This window comes from Macaca thibetana, chromosome 7 (assembly GCF_024542745.1).
Source record: "Macaca thibetana thibetana isolate TM-01 chromosome 7, ASM2454274v1, whole genome shotgun sequence".
In the NCBI taxonomy this organism is placed as follows: domain Eukaryota; kingdom Metazoa; phylum Chordata; class Mammalia; order Primates; family Cercopithecidae; genus Macaca; species Macaca thibetana.
The window spans coordinates 157,747,002-157,770,124 of NC_065584.1; the positions used below are offsets into that span (position 1 = coordinate 157,747,002).

Below are 23,123 nucleotides of genomic sequence, written 5' to 3' on the forward strand. Positions count from 1 at the left end.
TCTTTCTTTATGTTGTAAGATGTCCCAGGTTCATCTTGTACTTTCTCTCCATCTGCACTCTTAGAATTGGGCATTTCTCCAAGAATGTTATTTAGAAAAGGTAGAGACACCATATGTACCATTGCTATTGAAGTGATAGCAATGCTGGACCTTCTCTGTGGACAGGGCTAGGAAGTATATAGGTGTATATATGTATATAGGTATAGCAATGAATATGTAATGACAAAATGTATAAATATTTCACACATACATAGGCACCCATATATATTTTTATTTCTATAATTATATAAAACCATGACGTTTACACTGATACCTCCATTCTAGACCAGTACCATAGGACTTATTCTACCCATCTCCTTTTCAGTGTTTGTACCTTGCTTCTCCAACTGTGAGGAATCTGATTCCAGTTATCCTTAATGCATTTACTTATTTGCCCAGTATTCCTATATTTAGCTAATTTCTGTGGACCTTTTTCTCAACCCTGGTTCTGCCATATGTTGTAGCCATGTGGGCTGACTTGCTCCTGGCCCCCAAGACAAAATTTTAAAGTAATATTTAATTAAATTTTATTTCTTCTTTTCCTTTATTGTCCAGGTCTTCCAAGATTTACCAGCCAACCAGAACCATCCTCAGTTTATGCTGGGAACAGCGCAATTCTGAATTGTGAAGTTAATGCAGATTTGGTCCCGTTTGTGAGGTGGGAACAGAACAGACACCCGCTTCTTCTGGATGATAGAGTTATCAAACTTCCAAGTGGAATGCTGGTTATCAGCAATGCAACTGAAGGAGATGGCGGGCTTTATCGCTGCATAGTGGAAAGTGGTGGGCCACCAAAGTATAGTGATGAAGTTGAATTGAAGGTTCTTCCAGGTATTAACTCATTATCAGGACTGATGGTTTTATGTTTATGAATGGGAAAAATTATTCTGTTAGAATTTTTAAAAATAATGAATATTGGCCGGGCACAGTGGCTCATGCCTGTAATCCCAGCACTTTGGGAGGTTGAAGTGGTGAATCACCTGAGGTGCAGCCTGGCCAACATAGCAAAGCCCTGTCTTTACTAAAAATACAAAAATTAGCCAGGCGTGGTGGCCGGTGCCTGAAACCCCAGCTACTCTGGCGGCTGACGCAGGAAAATTGCTTGAACCCGGAAGGTGGAGGGTACAGTGAGCTGAGATTGTGCCACTGCACTACAACTTGGGTAATAGAGCAAGACTCCATCTCAAAAAAAACACAAAAAAAACAAAAAAAAACCAATGTTAATATGTGGTATGACATTCTACTGTCAGCATAAGGAGTCTCAGTTTCTTACAGGAGTGAAAAGAAGAAAATGTGCCAGAAGATCCACTCTTTAGGGAATGCATTATTAAAAATTTAGCTCTGTATCTTTTGTCAAGCCTTCTCTCCAACAATAGGATACTTTTATTGTTAGATCTTTTCACTTATACAAATCAGATACCCATCCAGGCTAGTTCATATAAGGGATGGGTTGGGTGGTAAGTGTTAACATGGTGGCTCTAGAGGCAATGGCAGGCAAGAGTCCTTGGATCTCTATACTCCCCATTTTAGTGTAAACTCAGCTCCTATTTGAGTCTTTCTTTTTGTGTGTCTTCTCAGTTCCTGCCCCTTCTGGCATTCCTCATAATCAATTCTGTATATCTTTTCTCACTGTATAACTTCTGCTTACTCATAACTTCCTCCCACTTGTAGCTCATCGTAGCCCCTCTAGCCTTTTGGTGTTTCATTACTGTTTACCTTCTGTTCTTACTGCTAGGTGCCCCCTCCATATTTCTCATCTCAAATTCGAGTTTCTGAATATAATTGAACCATCCCTACATTATTTGGGAAGAGTTCTATGTCTGTTAAATAGGCTCATTTTTAACCTATGGATGGGTTTGCAAAGCAGGACTGTGAGCTGCAACTCTTGAGGGTGTTCCTAATAGCCCTTCAACTGATCTTTTTAAAAATCCAGGTTCTTTTTTTTGTCGTTATCCCTCGTCAATTCTGTCTCAGTATATTCTCAGCAAGGACAGTATCTTTTAAAGTGTGTGTGTGCGCGTGTGTGCGTGTGTGTGTCTTGAGACAGGGTCTTGCCCTGTAACCCGGGCTAGAGTGCAGTGGTGTGATCCTGGTTCACTGCAGCCTTGACCTCCTGGGCTCAAGTGTTCCTCCTACCTCAGCCTCCCGAGTAGCTGGGGCTAATAGTTCACACCACCACATCCAGCTAATTTTTTTGTATTTTTTGTAGAGATGGGATTTTGCCGTATTGCCCAAGTTGGCCTTGAACTCCTGGGCTCAAGTGATTCTCCCACCTTGGCCTCCCAAAGTGCTGGGCTTACAGGTGTGAGCCACAGTGGCCAGTGTAAGGTGTATATTATTAGATCTTGTCACACCTTTGCTCAAAACTCCCTAATGGTTTTCTGTGTCATTCAGAGTTAAAGTTCTGGCCTGTAAAGATTTATAATCTTAATACCACTTTCTTGCTTTCTCTCACCTGTCACATCTCCTACTCTTCTCTCCCTCACTCGAAGATTGTGATCACTTTATGTTTCTGCGATACTCCAGATATGCTTTTGGTCATTTTCTCTACCTGGAATCCTCTTTCCTCAGATACCTGCCTGGGTCACTCTCTTACCTCTCTGCTCCAATATTACTTTATCAGTGAAGCCTTTCTTGAACACTGTGTTTAAAACAACAATCTTTGATTTCCACCCCCAGTGTTTTCTCCTTCTACCTTCATTTTACTTCAGAACGTATCACCATCTGACATATTCTATCTTACTTGTCTCTCTCCCTCGTTAGTACGTAAACTCAACCAGAGCAGGGAATTTTGTCTGCTGCCAAAAACACTTTCTGGCATATAGAAGCCAGTAATATTTGCTATGAATTTGTTTAATTGATTCTTATCAAAATTTGATTAAAATATACCTAAGTAATTCAAGGTGAATTTTAAAAAAGAACTATTGCCATATACCAATATCGTTCAGCCTGCTTGCTCACTTGCTTTTACATGACAGAGGTAAGAACTTCTCAACACCTAGGGTAGCATTTAAGCAAATCCTCAAAATGGGATCCAAGAAAACAAGGTTTGTAGTGTCAAAAGATGGATCACTACTCAACATCTGAAACAAAAACATAACGTGGAATGTTTTGCTTACTTAAGTAAGGGAGAGTTGTGCTCGTCAAACATAGTTTTCTTGAGCAAAGCTAAGTCCTGATCTCCTATAGAATTTTTCAGAAGACATTGTTTTGGGTTGTACTGGTTAAGAGATGGACGTGGATTAATGTCAGTCATAGAAACATATTTTGTGGTTGATTACGGAGGTGGGAGCAAGTTAACGTCAACCTTAAAAGCAAATGACTGTACCATTAGTTGGCTGACTTTCAAAGCCTGAGCTTGTTTGGCTTTCAAAGGCACATTCACCCTTGTGAGTTGTCAGTAATCGATTAGGCAATGTTTCCTTGTTACCATGGCCACAGGACTGTCACTAATAGGTTAAACAAGTTTAAGGCTAGTCCTGGAGGTTGTTATCGTGGCTGTAGAACATCTTTTCCAAAGCATGTGAGCACAAGAGTCATATCTCTTTGGCCTGAGACCTTTTTTGTCAAAACTCAATGTTAAGTTAATATTACCCTATTGAGGAGAGAACTCTATCTTCTGCCCACAAGAGTGTGGCCTTTCCATGTTTCCACAAGAGGACAACTCTATAAAGTGAACACACGTTAATTCTAATGTCTGAATAAGAAATATACAAATATAGTAGTAGCTAGATGGTTGCTCAATTACAAAATCAAGGGATTGACAGACTAAGTGAGCAAGTTAAAGAGATGAAACTCTGAAAGCTTTTCAGAAATAATACACAGATACAGGAAAGAAAGGAAACCTCTTATCCCTGTGAGTATGGATAAGGATACCAAGGAGGAAGATGCCAAGGGTCCTGAGCTTACTCAGTCTCCGCTGTTTGTACCACTCATATGGCTTTTATCTTATCTTTCAATGTGAAGGGGATTCATGTCAAATATCCCTCAATTGATTGACAAGTACGTACCCTGAAGGCAGGAGCGGTACGTTATATGTCCTTAGGACCCCTAAAGAGGCTAGCACAATGCTTTGCACATAGAATTTGTTTGAGAAGTGTTTGCTAATTTGAATGGAAATCTTTATATTATTTTTGCTTAAAATATTTTGTCATATAAAGCCACACAGACTGAATGAGAACTAGTCGTTCCTCAAGATTAAAGCTGTAAATTGCTCTGTCTTTTGTGTGTGTGTGTGTGTGGGTGGGGGTAATGATGGGGTCTTGGCTATATTGCCTACCCTAGTCTCAAACTCTGGGCTCAAGCAGTCCTCCCTCCTCAGTCTCCCAAAGTGATGGGATTACAGGTGTGAGCCACCATGCCCGGCTTGTTTTGTCCTTTATTTAATTATTGTCTTTTGTTAATTTGTTGTTTTGTTTTGGCTTTTTTTTTTTTTTCTTTTAGATACTGAGGTGACATCAGACTTGGTGTTTTTGAAACAGCCTTCTCCCTTAGTCAGAGTCATTGGTCAGGATGTAGTGTTGCCATGTGTTGCTTCAGGACTTCCTACTCCAACCATTAAATGGATGAAAAATGAGGAGGCACTTGACACAGAGAGGTAAGTGTTGTCTGCCTAAAAGCCTTTTTCAGCCTTAGCTTAAGACTTTGTCTAATCCCATTTGGGACTACTGACTAGTTTAAAAAGATTATCAGCTTTATTTAAACACATCATAATGCTCATATATCATCCTTGAAATATGTTTATGTGATATATGTGATTAGGATATTTAAAGAAAAAGATAATTTCAAAATATTAAGAGATAATTAATTATTCCCTTTGTTCCTGTTGAAGCCGCAGTGTACTCAGCTTAAGGCTTCAGGATTTTCTTTTTTTTTTTTTTTTTAAATTATTATTATACTTTAAGTTCTAAGGGTACATGTGCATAACGTGCAGGTTTGTTACATATGTATACTTGTGCCATGTTGCTGTGCTGCACCCATCAACTCGTCAGCACCCATCAACTCGTCATTTACATCAGGTATAACTCCCAATGCAATCCCTCCCCCCTCCCCCCTCCCCATGATAGGCCCCGGTGTGTGATGTTCCCCTTCCCGAGTCCAAGTGATCTCATTGTTCAGTTCCCACCTATGAGTGAGAACATGCGGTGTTTGGTTTTCTGTTCTTGTGATAGTTTGCTAAGAATGATGGTTTCCAGCTGCATCCATGTCCCTACAAAGGACACAAACTCATCCTTTTTTATGGCTGCATAGTATTCCATGGTGTATATGTGCCACATTTTCTTAATCCAGTCTGTCACTGATGGACATTTGGGTTGATTCCAAGTCTTTGCTATTGTGAATAGTGCCGCAATAAACATACGTGTGCATGTGTCTTTATAGCAGCATGATTTATAATCCTTTGGGTATATCCCCAGTAATGGGATGGCTGGGTCATATGGTACATCTAGTTCTAGATCCTTGAGGAATCGCTTCAGGATTTTCTTCCCTAAATTTTTGCAGGAGCTTTGGTCCTGAGTAGCCTGAGTCTTCTTACTCATTCTCATATGCATTTCGTTGACAGTAGTTTTTCCATTGCACAATCAGTATGAGAAATTGGGCTGGGCACGGTGGCTCACGCCTGTAATCCCAGCGCTTTGGGAGGCTGAGGCGGGCAGATCACGAGGTCGGGAGATCGAGACCATCCTGGCTAACACAAGGAAACCCTGTCTCTATTAAAAATACAAAAAATTAGCCAGGCGTTGTGGCATGTGCCTGTAGTCCCAGCTACTCGGGAGGCTGAGGTGGGAGAATCACTTGAACCCAGGAGATGGAGGTTGCAGTGACCCGAGATCGCACCACTACACTCCAGCCTGGGCAACAAGAGCAAAACTCCGTCTCAAAAAAGAAAAAAGAAAAAAGAAAAAAAAAAAAAGGAAAGAAACTGTATTCCTCATCCTGTTGTTTTTGCCTTTTGAAATCCTATCAGAAATCATAAATTCTTCATCTTTCACAAAATACCAACCACCTTACTCTCCTTCCTGTCTCCTCTCATTACTCCCTTATGCAATGGGTGCTTTTCTCAGATGTATTCTCATAAGAGATGTGGGGTGGTGGTAGGTAGGTATGTTTTTGCTTCCAAAATAATGTTATCTTGTGCACTGTAGGATGTTTACTGGCATCCCTGCCTTCTACCCATAGGTGGCAGTAGCACGTCCAAATTGTGACAACCAAAAATGTCCCTAGATACTGTGAGATAGTCCTTGGGAAACAAAATTGCCCCCAGTTGAGGACCATTGTTCTACAGCAGTGCTGTTCAATTGAAGTATAACACAAGCCACACATGTAATTTTAAAATGTCTTATAGCCATGTTTTTAAAAAGTAAGAAGTACGTGTACAATAATAAATATAATAGTAATATTTTATGTGATGTACCAGTTAACATGAAATGTAGTTCTACCAAAACAATAAAGTTTGTGTTTAGTGGGAAACATTTAACACAGCTTTAGCTTGTACATTTATTTTAAAATTTCAGAAATTCAGTTCTGCAGTTATACAGGCCACATTTCAGGTAGCCACATGTGGCTAGTGGCTATTGATTTGGACAGGGCAGGTCTAGAGTTTCTCAGTTGTGTAATCAAAAGTGGACAGACAGTTTTAATTTGTATAGTTCAGTAGCCAAGATGTAGAAATGGGTATCTGTCTAGTTACCTGGGTGATCAGCCTACAATGATCACTGGGGATGATGGAATACAGTCAGATTGTTCCCCACATGCCCCATTAGCAAAACATGCCATTCTCCCCAACATCACCTGATTTCTTTCGCATCATCCATCCACTCAGCAACTTCCTCTCTCCACATTTTGCTTCCTCCCTACTCCTTTCTACATTTTGCTTCCTTTCTACTCCTCTTTCCAGCTAAATACTATATAAGCAAAGAATTTATAAGACTTCAAATTTTTTTTTTTTTTTTTTTTTTTTTTTTTGCCAACTGAAACATAGGGAACCTTAAAATAGGGATAAACATGTGAAGTTCTTACAGTAGAAATTTTAATTGGCTATATGTTAGAACAAAATCTTTATCAGGAGTAGGAAGGCTGAAATATGTTATTTTAAAACATATTTTGTCATGAAGGGATATTCTGAAGATATAAAACTTATATATAATGATTTTTTATGTCAAATAAATGTGAGGCTTTCTATGATTCTCATTTGTTCAGTAATTACTCAACAAATATTTATCAAATGCTGACTATGTCATGCATGTTCCAGGTGCTGGGAGTAGAGTAGTGAAGCAAATGGAGTTCTTGATCGCATAGAGCTTATATTCTAGTGGGAAAGAGTCAGATAATAAGTAAAAATAAAAAATGTCAGGTTATGGTAAGTGCTGTGAAGAAGATTAAGACAAATTATATCAGGAGTGCCAAGAGAAATAGAGATAGGATTGCTATTTTATACAACGTGTTAGAGAATTGTTCTTTTAGTAGAATGATTCTCAGACTGGGGTCTGAGTGGGCCAGGGTATGCACATCATGATAGAAAAGTTTCATATCTTCCTGAAACATCCAATTTTATTCAGAGATATCCTTGGGAGCAGATGATTTTTAGTGAATATGTCGTGGTTAGTAATATTCCTCTGAATTTTAAGGATAAAGCGGTAGACTTTGAAGATTGAGTTGACTTATTTCTGCCTTTAGTTCTGTAGGCTCCTGAATACTCAGGTTAGGTGGCTAAAAAGTCTGAGAAGCACTGCCTTGGTATGTCACTGTCTCAAGAAGTTTCAGAAGAAAATAAGAGCAGGACAGTGTTGGTGGTGTTCACATTGGTCTATCCAGACTCTAGCACAGTGCCTGGCACATAACTGGGGAGGGGAAGTGGTGGCCAATATATTTAGCTTGAATAACCCAAAGTAATGTAGGAAAATATAAGTAAGTGAATGAAGCACAGGAGTGCTTTTGGTTGGATGTATGTAATTACTCAAAATATCTTTGTTTCTGCTAGAGCCTTATGAGATATGTAGATAGGCCTTAGCCAATAAATGATCTAGACCCCAAATTAGAGGATTAGAAGTTGAAAGAAAAAAGTGGCTAGAAATTCAGATAGTGTTGGGCTGGCTCTAGTAAAAAAAAAAAGATCTTAAATAACTAAATGTCCTTTTTTATTACTAACCTTAAGACTTCTTTGAAAGTGAACTTAAAAACATTTCCATGACTTTTATAAATGTCCAAGAATTGATCTATATATTTAACCTTTGATCAAATTTGTTCAGATTTACAATAATCATAGCTAATGAAAGAGGGGGGTCGAAATGGATCCCATTCACTAAGTAGTTTTAATTTAAAGGGAGAGAATCCGGAAAATATAAATGCTAATGTTCAAGATGATTGACAGAAAAATGTAATTTAGTAGTCAAATAATGTTATCTTTTAATGGAATGATAGATCTGAACCCCACTGCAAAGGAACAGGTTAAAATGCTTGATATTATTACAATTGACAGTGGTAGAAAAATAAGGTTATTTAAAAAACAAATGAAAGACTTCCACGTCTAGGAAAATTGAGTAGATATATTTTTCCCTATTCCTTTTGCTAAATACACCCAAAAACCCGGGATGTTATATGTGAAGCAAACATAAGAAGACTCTGAAAGGTAGAGAGAGAAAAATTGAGATTGAGTGGCTAGGGAGCTTGAGACCCAAGGAACAGCATGATTGTTAGTTCTTTTTTATATTTCTTGCGACAGAGTCTTGCTCTGTTGCCCAGGCTGGAGTGTGGTGGTGTGCTTTTGGCTCACTGCAGCCTCCGCTTCCCAGGATCAAATGAGTAGCTGGGATTATAGGCATGTGTCACCACTGCCAGCTAATTTTTGTATTTTTAGTAGAGACAGGGTTTCGCCATGTTGGCCAGGCTGGTCTCGAACTCCTGGCCTCAAATGATCCACCCATCTTGGGCTCCCAAAATGCTGGGATTACATATGTGCGTTACTGCGCCCAGCCAACTTGGTGGTTAGTTCTGTGGGCTCAGGTTCCCCCCCGCCCCACAAGACCCTGTCAGGAACCTGAGCTGTGTTTTGCCTCATATGTGCCAGACTTGGAGCTAAAGAACCCAGCAACCTGGAAACCCTAATAGGCACAAACAAAAAAAGCCTCAACAGAAAGTGCTCTCTAGCCAAAGGGGCAGGAAAAGGGCATCTCACCAAGACAAAAGCTGTTAGACTGTACTTACTCCTACTCCAGTCAAACACCACAGAAGAAACTGTGGCCCCACCCTACCATGCCAGTCAAAGACCATGCCAGGAGCCTAGATTTCCACCCTTCCCAGGTTGTAGCGAGGCATCTCGGCCTCCTTGCTAAGTGGTGTCAAAGTTGGAGTAGGCAGCCAAGACTTTTATCCTAGCCAGGCAGTAATGAGGCCCCTCCCATGTCAGTAGAGAACACATGGAGAGCCTCAACTTTCACCCCATCCAGCTGTAAGAGGCAACCCTTCCCTTCACACTGGGGTGGTATCAAAGGAAGCCCAGTGGAGAGTCAAGGCTTTACCATCATGTAGTAGCAAGGCCCCCTCCGTGGTGTCAACACCATGTGACCATGTAGGGGAACAATAATGAGACAGTCGTACCCCTTCTACCCAGGGAGGCATCAGCGGAGGCCTAGGGGGGTGCTGGAACTCCCAACCCTGCTGAGAAGCAATGAGGAAACCCCTCCCCACTTACATGTTAGTGGAGGCTGAGTGGGAAACCTGAACTGACAGTAATGAGACAGCACTCCCACCCCCCACCCACTTTCTCTGCTAGTGTGGTGTTAGAAGAAGAGAGCTAAAACAGAAGGATTAAATAAGATCCAGAGTGTCATAACATAATACCTAAAATATCCAGGTTTCAGTTGAACGTAATATATCATACCAAGAACCGGGAAAACCTCAGCTGAAAGGAGAAAAGACAGTGACAGAGATTTTAGAATTATCTGACAGAGATTGTAAAGCAGTCATCAAAGAATCACTTCAGTGAACAATTATAAACACATTTGAAGCAAATGAAAAAATAGAAATCTCAGTGAAGAAAAAGGTCTCTTCAATGCAGATTTGAAAAAGTTTACTCTCTTTCAAATAACAACAAACAAAAAACTAAATTAAACAGTTTTCTTGTTTGGTTTTCTCTTCATTCTTACCACCCTACAGAAGTTGTCTTTAACATCTGTTTTCTTCTCAGTTTCTTTATCTAATGTATCTGCAAGATTTTACCTCCTACATGTCTCTGGAATCCATCCATGAATTAACCACGTGCCTTATTCTAAGTTACAGTCTCTGCAGTGGCCTCCTAATTGTTCTTCCCACCTGTACTCTGGCCTCATTCCAGATACACCTTCACACTCCTGCCAGAGCAGTCTTTTCAAAGCTCTCATTTTCCCACAGCACTCTCAACCCCCTACCCACTTTTAAAAATGTTTAATGGATTTCCATTGTTCTTAGGTTAAGGACCCAAATTCTTAAAACGGTTTTCAAAGCCTTATGGAGTCTGGCTCCATCCTCATCCTCCTCTCTTTTCTTACACTTTGCCACACTGATTTCTTTTAGATCCCCAAACCACTGTGATCCTTTCTGCCACAATTAATTTGCATGTGCTAGTCTGTCTTTCTGAAATACTTTTCTCACCTCATTTTAGTTAGCTTCTACTCGTTCTTCAGATCTCAGCTTAGGGGTTACTTTGTCAGGAAAATCTCTCCTCGTCCCTAATTTCCTGGCAGGTTCTTTTGCTATACCGTTTTGTAGAGTTATCTTCTATGTCTGTGTTTCCCACTTGAGGTGCATGACAGCACTGATTGTGTTTTTGCTCAGTGCTATATCCCCAGCTGCTACCTGACACATATGGACACACCAATAAATATTTGTTAAATGAATGAGTAAATCTCTCTCCTTACCTTCTTTATCCAACTTTTTAAGAGTAGTCAATACTTTTTTGCTTTCTTTTTGTCCCTATTGTTACAGCCATAGTTAATCTTTTGCTCTTTAATTCTGGACCATGTAATTATATAATCAAACTTCTGCTTCAGTGTTTTCCCACTTTCTTTTGTTTCTTCACAGAAGTCTGATTGTGTCATTACTCTGCTCAAAAGCCTTTCCCTAAGACCTAAAACCATAAAAATTCTAGAAGATAACATTCAAAAAACCCTTCTAGACATTGGCTTAGGCAAAGACTTCATGACCCTGAACACAAAAACAAACACACAAAAAAAAGAAAGATAAATAGATGGTACTTAATTTAAAAAGCTTCCGCACAGCAAAAGAAATAATTAGTAAACAGACAACCCACAGAGTGGGAGAAAAGCTTCACAATCTATACATCCGACAAAGGACTAATATCCAGAAGCTACAAGAACTCAAACAAATCAGTGAGAAAAAAACAAGCAATGCCATAAAAAAGTGGGCTGAGGACATGAATAGACAGTTCTCAAAAGAAGATATACAAATGGCCAACAAACATGAAAAAATGCTCAACATCATTAATGATGAGGGAAATGCAAATCAAAGCCGCAGTGCGAAACCGCCTTCCTCCTGCAAGAATGGCCATAATCAAAAAATCAGAAAGTAATAGATCTTGACGTGGATGTGGTGAAAAGGGAGCACTTTTACACTGCTGGTGGGAATGTAAGCTAGTACAACCACTGTGGAAAACAGTGTGGAGATTCTGTAAAGAACTACAAGTAGATCTATCATTTGATCCAGCAATCCCATTCCTGTATCTATAATGAGGAATAGAAGTCATTATACAAAAAAGATACTGCACATGCATGTTATAGCAGCACAATTTGCAATTGCAAAAATATGGAACCAGCCCAAATGCCCATCAATTGATGAGTGAATAAAGAAATTGTGGTATAAATATATACTACTCAGCCATAAAATTGAATGAAATAACACCATTCACAGCAACCTGGATTGAATGGGAGACCATTATTTTAAGTGAAGTAACTCAGGAATGGAAAACCAAACATCCTGTGTTCTCACTCATAAGTGGGACCTAAGCTATGAAGATGCAAAGGCATAAGAATGATACAGTGGACTTTGGGGATTCGGGGGAAAGGGTGGGGGGGGGTGCTGAGGGATAAAAGGCTACACGTTGGGTGCAGTGTACACTGCTTGGGTGATGGGTGCACCAAAATCTCAGAAATCACCACTAAAGAACTTTTTCGTGTAACCAAACACAACCTGTTCCCCAAAAACCTATTGAAATAATTTTTTTCAAAGCCTTTCCCCTTGGTCAAAAAAGAAAAGTTCTCCTTAGCACACCAGCCTCTTCCAGACTGACCCTAGACTACTCAGGGATACCTTATGTGCAGGAACACTGAGTTTACTTGAGTCCATTGGCTGTATATATTTTTTCACATTGGTTTTTTTCTTTGCATCTTTGAATTTTGGAGTTCCAAAGGCTTGATGGTCTTTTTACTGTGAGCCATGAACTAGTTTAATGAATTAATTCTGCCAAGCAAATGGACATTAATTCTTCCAGGCTTTTTTTAAAGGGAGTAAAATCAGTCCCGTGAAGAAAGACTGACTGCTACGCTACTGGTATGCCAAATATCAGGCATATCAAGTATCAACAATATTTTTTAGTATAATTATTAGATATAAATTACTATATCTTGCTTTCAAAAATAACAACTAGTGTTTCACATTTTGTTCATCTCAGCTGGGTATCATGTATACATTGCTGATTTTTCATTTCATGAACATTAAGTTTTTTGTTTCTGAAACTTAGTAAATTTTATCCAGGTATAAAGTGTAGGATTTTAATTTTTGTAAATTTTTCTTATTTTGTGAGGCATCAAAGACCTGTCTTACCTCTCCATTTATTTCATCCCAGTCATTCCTGCTCTGTTCCATTATATAATATCTTGCTTCTCTGTTTCATCAGGTAAACCTGGGATTTAAGGGTGTAATTAAAACATTTCTGATAGGAAGGTTGCTTGATAAAGGTTAGTCATGACCTTGCAGGGTCGTATTTCTTGGAGAAGTCACCAGATCTGATTCTGGCTTTCGGCTTTCTATGTCAAGAAACTTAATCATGTTTATCAGATTCAGGAAGACTAATTACCTAGACTTTACAATGTAATGAAATTTAAGCCAGACTAGCACTTCGTTTACCTAGAATGAGAATTATGAATGTGGCCAAGACTGTATAGTCATTTCCTCTGATTTTTATTACCCTTATAAGGAAATCTTTTTTTTTTTTTTTTTTTTTTTTTTTTTTTTTTGAGATGGGGTCTCGCTGTGTCACCCAGGCTGGAGTGCAGTGGCATGATCTTGGCTTACTGCAACCTCCGCTTCCCGGGTTCAAGCAGTTCTCCTGCCTCAACTTCTGAGTAGCTGGGATTACAGGCATGCACCACCACACCTGGCTAATTTTTGTATTTTTAGTAGAGACGGGGTTTCTCCTGTAATCCCAGCACTTTGGGAGGCCGAGGCGGGTGGATCACCTGAGTTCAGGAGTTTGAGGCCAGCCTATAAGGAATTCTGTATGAAAAGCCAAATTATAATCAGAACTTTTTAACAGTATTCAGATTTGGAAGAAAAGTCTAACCTGTGGAAACCAGTTTGGATGTGGAACTTCAAAATAAAAATATATGTATACATTTATTTTTGTGTTTGGTACTGTATTTTGAATTTATGTCATCTATGAAAGTGACTTTTAAAGTAGCAGCTTTAATTAGGTACTTGTCTCTAGAATTAACTGCATCTCTTGCCCTATGTCAAGTACCTTTATATGTCTGATTTGGTTAATAACTCTCCAAATTAACTAAATTTGTTCACTTTATACAGATTTGATCAGAATATTGATTGTTCTTCAGTGTTATAGGATTATTTTAGTTTCTCTTTAAATCAACTTAAATAACTCTGTAGAGTTGGCCAGTATTCATTAACATCCTGATTGATAATGGCATGACGGTGACTGATTTGTGCCCAGCTACCACACCCAGGGAGCTGCTGTCTGGCAACCATTCTCTCTCTCTTCCCTTCCTCTTTTCCTCCCTCTCCTAGATAAGCTACCATAGGGAAACTTTCAGTAGGCACTGTGACCCCTTGACTTAATGTTTTGGATCTAACATTTTGCCCTCTTTGTGTTTTCTTTCTGTTACTAATCTCAGTGTAGCACAGCTGTGGTGGTGTAACTAACTCTCAGATTGATTCCAGACTTCAAAATTACATAATTTGGAAAAAAACTGGCCAGAATAGGGAGACAGGGATGGGCTGAAGGAACTGAAATTGGTTCTAAGAGTAATACCCCTTTGGGAATAACTAGAAGTGTCAGGGATAATTCATTGTAACATTTGATTTGATTTGTGATACTTACGCATGTAAAATATGAGCAAAGCAAATTAGACTAAATTCTGATAATTTTATGTTAGTCTTGGTTCATCTATAGCTATATAAATAATAATACTGTTTAAGTGTTTTCTCTATTTTATGTGGAGAGTTTCTCAGGTATTATTTTCCTAGTACTGAAATGTGTCTTTTTTTTTTCTTTCTTTTTAACACAGTTCTGAAAGATTGGTGTTGCTGGCAGGTGGTAGCCTGGAGATCAGTGATGTTACTGAGGATGATGCTGGGACTTATTTTTGTATAGCTGATAATGGGAATGAGACAATTGAAGCTCAAGCAGAGCTTACAGTACAAGGTATGTAAATATTTACTGTATAATTTTAAAATCCTGTGTACTTTCTGGGTCTGCTAATTTTTAAAAAATATTAACATGGTCGAGGCAATACAGCAAAACAATTAAAAGCATAACTCCTAGACCAGACTGCTTGGGTTTAAATTCTAAAACTTATGTTTCCTAGATATATGACTATAGGAAACTTATTTAATTTCTCTGAACCTCATTTTCCTCAGCTGTAAAATGGAAATAATAAGAGTATTTACCTTATTGGGATTGTTTGAGGGTTAAAAGAGCTAATACTTGTAAAACCCCTGGAATAGTGACTAGAATATTGTAAAAGCTCAATGTTAGCTATTGTTATTATTTTGAGTAGTAGTAGTAGTAGTGACAGGAAGGGTATGATCTGGGGCATCTGGAAGATTCACTTTTCTTCTCTCAGGATGTTTTCTGATGAAGATGTCTCTATTCTGTGACCCCGAATTATGTTTCTCCTCTGTGTTGGTGTCCTTTTTTTTGGGTGAACAGATCACCCAGGAAGGAGCATACTGTGCCTCTCAATATAGCTTGGTTTCATGATTTGGTGTTTATTTTTTTCTGTTCATACTTCTGATAATTACTGCAAGGGTAGTTGTTCTTCCTTTTTCCCCATACTCTTCCCTTTTCCCCTTGTAGGTTCTCTGATTCAGACGTCAGAAAATAAAGATGTCATGTATACGTAGTCTTGTCTTTATCCCCATCTCCTTTGCCATTCCTCCATATGGAAATGTACCCTCAAGTACTGGCTAGAGATGATTAAAATGACCAGAGGTCACTTTTCTACCTCTTCTTCCCACCCCTTCGGAACTCCCAGATTGGTAGCTTTCAATCTAGAAAGACTGCTCCCAGTGCTGTTTCTCCCTAAGAGTTAGGAGTGCTGTTTCACTCACTGTAGTCTCTGCTCACTGCAGCCTCTCCCTCTGTCACCCAGGCTGGAGTGGAGTGGCACAGTCTCTGCTCCCTGCAGCCTCGACCTCCTGGGTTCAAGGGATCATTGTGCCTCAGCCCCACAAGTAGTTGAGACTACATGCATGTGCTGCCATGCCCAGTTAGTTTTTGTGTTTTTGGTAGAGATGGGGTTTCATCATGTTGCCCAGGCTGGTCTCGAACTCCTGGGCTCAAACGATCCACCTGCCTGGGCCTCCCAAAGTGCTGGGATTACAGGCATGAGCCACTGTGCCTGGCCAGAGAAAGGTATACCATTGATGAGCAAACTCATGAATTGGAAGATTACATTGAGTAATTCTCTGAGAATACAGCATTAAATGATAAAGAAAGATAACACATGGAGTAAAATCTAAGAGATATGATAGGTACATGTAGAAGGACTATCTAGATAAATAGATATCTTAGAGGAGAGAAAGGAAGAGGCAAATATTTGAAGAAATAATTAAGATACATTTTTCAGAATTAGACTTGTAGAACACCTTAGACTAAAAGGACTTACAGACTGTTAAATAGGTGAAAGAAGGAAAAACCCACCTTGAGGTCCATTTACGGTAACATACAATAATATATAATTATATATGCAGTAACATATAATATCAAAGACAAAAAAATTCTAAAAGCGTCCAGTGACAAAGAGCAGATCACCTACAAAAGGAAAATAATTGGATTGAACCTAAGTGTTGATTTGAGAAATCTGGTATCAAGAGGACAATAGAGTAATCTTTTTAAGGTGTTAAAGGACATTGAATACACACAATCTATATGCATCCAAAATGTGAGGCATAATAAAAATTATCACATAAGACCTCTGAAGGTTTGCTACACAAACATACATTGAAAACACTTTTGGAATAAATACTCAATAAAAGATATATCTGGGAAATACTGCAAGAGCCTTTTAAAACAAAGGGGGAGTTTTAAAACAGCTCCCAGATTCCAGATTCTTTGACTATCCTTCTGAGAGGGGTGGAGTTTATGTCGCTTGCTCTTGAATCTGGGCGGGCTTGGAGCTATTTGGATCAATGAAGTATGGCAGAAGTCGTATGTGACTTCTGAGGCTTTTAAAAAGTTATGCATTGGTTGTCATACTTGGAGAGAATTTCTTTAAAAAGAAAAGGCAGTGCAGATTTTTCCTGGCTCTCTTGATGCTAAGAATGTACAATGGGGAAAGCATAGTCTCTTCAGTAGATAGTGCTGGAAAAACTGGATAGCCACATGTGGGAGAATGAAATCGGACCCTTATCTCTTATATACACCACACACAAAAATCAACTCAAAATGGATTAAACACTTAAACATAACACCTGAACTGTAAAACTACTAAAAGAAAAGAGGGGAAAAGCTTATTGACATTGGTCTTGGCAAAGGTTTTTTGGATGTGACCCCAGAAAACACAGGCGACAAAAGCAAAAATAGATAAATTGGATTGCATTGAACTGAGATGCTCCTGCCAGTGATGGAAACAGTCGGCAGTGAAGAGACAACCTATGGAATGGGAGAAAATATTTGCAAACCAATGAAAACAGAAGAAGGAAATGATGACGAGAGCAAAAATTAATGAAATAAAAAAAAACAAACATTCAAAACAGAGAATGTCAGCAAAGCCAAAAGTTGGTTCATTGTAATGCATAACAATATTGATAAATCCCAGAGAAGACATACATAATTTGACAGAGATCTTTATCTAGACCCCGGGTTGTCAGAGTACTGCTTGTGGGCTAAATCTTCCTGACTGCTTGTTTTTGTACAGCTTGTGAGCTAAAAATAGTTAATACATTTTTAAATAGTTGAAAAATATCAGAAGAATAATATTTTGTGATACATGAAAATTTTACGAGATTTCAAAATTTATTGTTCATGCAGTCTTACTGGCATACTGCCACATTCATTCATTTATGTATTGCCTATGACTGCTTTCATGCCACTACACAGGAGTTGAGTAGTTGTGACAGAGACCATATGGCTCACAGAGCCTAAAATATTTACTGTCTGGCTCTTTAGAGAAAAAGTTTGCCAATCCCTGATGTAGGTTCTACAAAGAACTACAGATCAGTAAGATAAACAAAGAGAAACCAATAGAAAATGGGCAAAAGACTTGAACATCGACCTGGAAGAAGATGTCCAGCTAGCTATTAATATTTGAAAAAGTGGTTGTCATCATTAGTCTTCAGAGAAATGCAAATAAAAACCACAGTGGGATATCACTATATTCCACTAGAATGGCTAAAATTGAAAAGCTTAACAAATACCAGGCATTGGTTAGGATGAAAAACACTGGGAACTCTAATGTACTGTTGACAGGAGTATACACTGACACAATCACTTCAAATTCTGTTTGGCAGAATCTATTAAAAACTGTACACTGGCTAGGCACAGCAGCTCATGCCGGTAATCCCAGCACTTTGAGAGGCTGAGGCCGGAGGATCACTTGAGGCCGGGATTTGAAGACCATCCTGGGCAGCATAGTGAGACCCTATTTCTACAAAAAATGAAAAAATTAGCTAGGCATGGTGGCATGCACCTGTAGTTCCAGCTACTCGGGAGACTGAAGCAGGAGGATTGCTTGAGCCAAGGAATTTGAGGTTATAGTGAACTACGATCGTGCCACTGCATTCCAGTATGGGTGACAAAGCAAGACCATCTCTAAAAAATAAAAACTTTAAAAAAAAACTGTGCACAGAAATACCCTATGATACAGTAGGTGTATTCCTAGGAGTATACTTACCAGAAATGTATAATTATATGCCCCCAAAACCGTGGACAATAATGTTCTTACTAGGAATAATTCAAATGTCCATCAAAATACAAATGTAGGGTAGTGTTCCAGTCATATAATGGCAAATTATCAGCACTGGAAATTGACAGATCACTGCTACATTCAACAATGTGGATAAATCAGAAACACCCTTAAAGAAGAAGCCAGACACAAAAGAATACCTACTATATATGTAATTATATTATTATGTATAATTCCATTTGTGTAAAGTTCAGAAACAGACAAAACTAATCTGTGGTTTTAGAAGTCAGAATAGTGATTACTTTTGGAGAAGGGCAGAGTAGTTACTGAATGTTGCACAGCCCGGCTTCTGGTGTGTTTATGTTCTGTTTCTTAATCTGGGTGGTAGTTACAATTCAAGCTGTATCGTTCATGTGTGCCACGTGAGATCATCTCTTTTCTTTTTTTTACTGTTTACAGATTAGAACTCATAATGTGCAAAAACATATTTGGAAAATTTTGTTTTGAGCCCTGTCCCATAACTGAAAGCATTTATTTTTCAGATAGGGAGAGTAGATTTTGAGAAATAACTGGAGATAGATATATATAAATACAGTCATACCTGTCTGACTTCTGTTATTTTTTTAAGAAGTTATAGCTATAGGAAATGCCATAGTGAGTGCTAATGTAGAAAAGGTTGTAAGTTCATTTTTCATCTGTTAAATGTTTCAGATTTATTGTCTTATCATTAACTTCTGGAGTTTCTACACATGCAGTGACGTGAATTAGCCCATCATGTATTTCCTGTCATCTCAGATTGTTGATAACACTTAAAATGGGTCATGAGGGTTTTTTAAAACAGAAACTTTTCCTTTTTTTCTTGTAACAGTTACAATAGACTGTGATACACATGTTCTCTCCCCCACCACCAAAAAGAAATTTTTCCATTTGTATTTTTGTGGAACAAATTGATAAATTCTAAATTGGCTACCCCGTTGACATTGTAAATACTTATAACTAATCTACCACTTAAGTTTTAAACCTCGCTGTCTTTCCTTAAGCCACAGCCTATGTCACTCTACTTCTTTGACTCTTCTGCTCTACTCTTATCTCTGGCCACATTAAGACATTGATCTCCCCTTTTCTCTCAGTCTTTGTGATTTCACTTCCCTTTACTTCATGATCAGTTACAGTATTCTGCTGTCATTCATTAGAACTCTGAGTTCTCTTGGCTTCGGGATAAAAAGCAAATTCCTTATGTCTGCATACAGAGTACATCCAGACCCTTCATAGTCGGCTTTTTCAGCATTAAATGGAGTTAACACACAGGAGTGACTGAGAACAGTCTTGCCCCAGTGAGCCTGGATTCCAGTCTCAGCTCTGTCACTTAGCTTTGTGAACTTGGCCAAGTTAATTAATTTACCTGTGTCTTTGTTTCTTTTATCAGTTGAATGGGTTGTTATAAGGATTAAACTCTTTTCTTTTTAGAAGAACCAGCGTAAAGCACTTTTCTTGTAGTAATAAAATTGGAAACTCGTATGTGATGTTGTGGGGAGAAGGGCAACAACAATTTCTGTCACCAGTTCACTACACAGGACGTCAAAGGGGTGACAAGGAGCTGAGGGAGGAAAAGCCAGGAAACTTTGAGATCAGCAGAGACAGTCAAGCGGCAGAAAACAGATGTTGAAGCTGCGATGACCAGCATCATTTGCTTAACAGTCAGGGATTTATCATGATAGCTGGGCTTTCATTGGGTGGTTAAGTCTACAAACAACACCTTTAATTTATACTTTCAATTAAAATTCTTAAAATTAAGGAAGTGGTAGAGCTTGGAAAGTTATGAGATTATAGAATTTCTGAAAGTCCATTAGAAAAGCCACAGAATGGGGCGGGGGAAATAAGCCAGGCCACCAAGAAGGCTTCAGAGGTTCCTGCTGGCCCAGGGACAGATGCCTGTAGCATCCAACGTCATAGCGAAAATGATCTGCTTTCAAAAGGCAGAGGATTTCAGGGGAGAGTAGAGTGGAACTGGTGGAGACAAAGGCTCCCCATCCCCCCCTCAGGTTTTGGTAGGACTTTTAATTTAACCCAAGGACATCTTTCAACTTTGAGAATAATTCAGCCCTCAAGAGTGCCTCAGATCTGTTATGGCTTTGCACGCAGCAGCAAGAATGTTTAGTATATAATAGATAAAAATTTCATCCAAAAAAATTTAAAATAAAGATTCTTACAACCTCCCCAACACAAAGTCCTGTTCTAAAGTTAACCAGTCACTTGTTCTGTTAATACTTGACCATAGACTTACTTGGAAACTAGATCGAAAAGACTGAAACTGAATCTTCACCCCAAAGTGAAAATGAAATAAACTGAGTAACTTAAGGCTTACAGCATATAGTTTAGGTAAAATGGGAAGAAAGGGGAAGAGGAAATGGAGGTGCCAGAAGCAAAGCTGAGTGACAGAACGCCTTCAGTCAGGGTAGATGTTATACAGGTTGTAGTGGATCTACATATGGAAAACCTCCATATGGATTCATGTGCGTATGTCTGGAGGCACCAGATCCCTCCATGGCAGATGTAAGAACGGGAAGCCAAGGGAGGAGGCCATTCTTGCCATCCCAGTCTTAGAAGCTCCATGTTGAAGACAAGAGTGGCATGTGGTGGGATGATACCTGGGTGCCCAGTGGCACTGAAGACATAGTCTAGAGATATACTCAGTTTGGCTCTGTGATCCACACTCATCTGGGCAACCCCTACCTCCCACTCCCGGGTCACCTCCTGCTTGCCTAGCATAAACTTAAAGGGCTTATTTCTGTCCCGGGAGGAATCAAATTTCTTTCCATCTTAAAGCATACCGGTTTCTGGAAGGTACCCGACTCCTGGGGAGATGATCTCCACCTTAGCTCCCAGGGCATCGCGGATGACGGGTGGGCAGGCAGTGTGGACTGAGAGGGACCGGTCAGTAGTTCCCCAGCTCTGCCTTGTCCCTGCTGTCCATCGTCTGCACACCCGGGCACACCCTTATGCCCCATCCTCCACTAGGATTAAATTCTTAGCACTTTCCTCCTAAATCTGGAATGGAGATGGAGTCCTCTTTACCAACGTAGTTTTCTGAACATACTGTGCTGTTTGATAGCAATGTTCCTCTGTGTCCCCTTACTTCCAACTACAATTTCCTGATAGACCTTCAAGATTAGTTTACTTGACCCCTCTGTGAAGCTTTTCTTAACCGTCCCCTCATAATTGGTTTCTTAAAATAGTTCTTCTTACTGATTTGTTTATGTGTCCTCTTCAACTCCTACTAGACTGGAGTTCTTATCAACAGGAACTGATCTTACTCTTTTTTAAAAATCATAGTAGATTATTAACGAATGAAATGAATGAATGAAACTTTAAATGGAAATTGTTAAATGTGGCACCGGAATGACTTGATGTTTGTGGTTACTTTACTGTTCATGTTTTCGTTTGTATTTTGTTTTTCATGGACTTCTGATGTAAAAGAAATGGGATTAAAAGAAAAATCTTCTGAAAGGTTATTCTGGAGGAAGATGAACCATTACCTCTACTTATATAATCGAGGTCATAATTGCCATCTTCACATGCATACATGTTTACAAGCAATTCATCAGTTTTATTCATTCCCATTTTTGACCTTTTGATGCCTTCCATAAGCCAACATAATATTAAAAAAAAATAACTGAAGCCATTAAAGGTGAACTTTCCTCCACTTGGCTGCCATCTCTGCTTTAAAAACTCTTACGCATTTATTACTGTCATGATTCAAGGCTAAGTGCATTGATGTCTTTAATCCCAACTCCATGAGATGCTCCACTACTTTGACTCAACACCACTGTGTTATGCTGTTTCTATTTCTTTGCCCATTCTTTTTGTTTTGCCTTCATGGGCATCTTTTCTTCCACTTGTTGATTAAACTATTAGTGTTCCACAGAGTTCTGTTGTCAGCCTACTACTCTTCACACTCTACCTGCTTCTGGTTTCAGGTATAATTTACATACAGTAATACCCAGATTCCCAGACCAGACCCCTTGTCAAGCTTCAGACATTTCCAATTGGATGTCCCACAGGTACCTCAGAAATCACATGTCCAAAATTGAACATAACGTGCTTCTCTCATAATCTTTTTCTTCTTTGATTTTCTATATCTTGGTGGTGTCACTGCCTACCTTTTTACCTGTGCTAGACACATGCAAATGATTCTTGATGATTTCAGTCTTTTTTCTTTCCACATTCAGTTCATTAGGTTCTCTTTCTCCTTGCTTTCACTCCCCTGATTCAAGTCCAAGTCATCTCTTACTTATATTACTGCAGTAGCATCCTAACTGATTTCTCTAGTTCTAACCTGGTCTGTCCTCAAAACCACTCTTCACAGAGTGGCAAACGTGATTAAAATTCTTTCATTAAAAACTTGGAAAAATGATTGCAATGATATAAATGGTACTTATTAATAAGAACAAGATTAATATCTGTTAAAAAAGGGGGGGTGGAAAACATAGTTTGCTTACGAAATGAGATGAAAATGGCCAGCTGACCTGAAGAGTTCAACCCCACTAACTGTATAAGAAATACAGATTAAAGTAGCCCATTTTGCCTACTGATTGAATTTAAAAATAATAACCCACTCTTGGCAAAATTGTGGTAATATGGGGATTCTCACACACTGCTGGTAGTGGTGCAAATTGATGTAACCTTCTTGGAGGGCAGTTTAGTAATCTCATCAAAAGCTTTAAAACTCACACA

At 39.0% G+C, this 23,123-nt stretch overlaps 1 protein-coding gene across 9 annotated transcripts in view; it reads left to right on the plus strand.

Moving 5' to 3' along the window:
* NEO1 (neogenin 1) overlaps positions 1-23,123 on the plus strand; it is a 259,185-nt gene that overhangs the window by 76,874 nt on the left and 159,188 nt on the right. For all 9 annotated transcript variants that reach the window (XM_050797720.1, XM_050797726.1, XM_050797723.1 and 6 more), the window contains exons 3-5: positions 595-870; positions 4,483-4,636; positions 14,550-14,686. In XM_050797720.1, the coding sequence (XP_050653677.1) occupies positions 595-870; positions 4,483-4,636; positions 14,550-14,686 (567 nt within the window). The remainder of the gene's footprint in view (positions 1-594; positions 871-4,482; positions 4,637-14,549; positions 14,687-23,123) is intronic.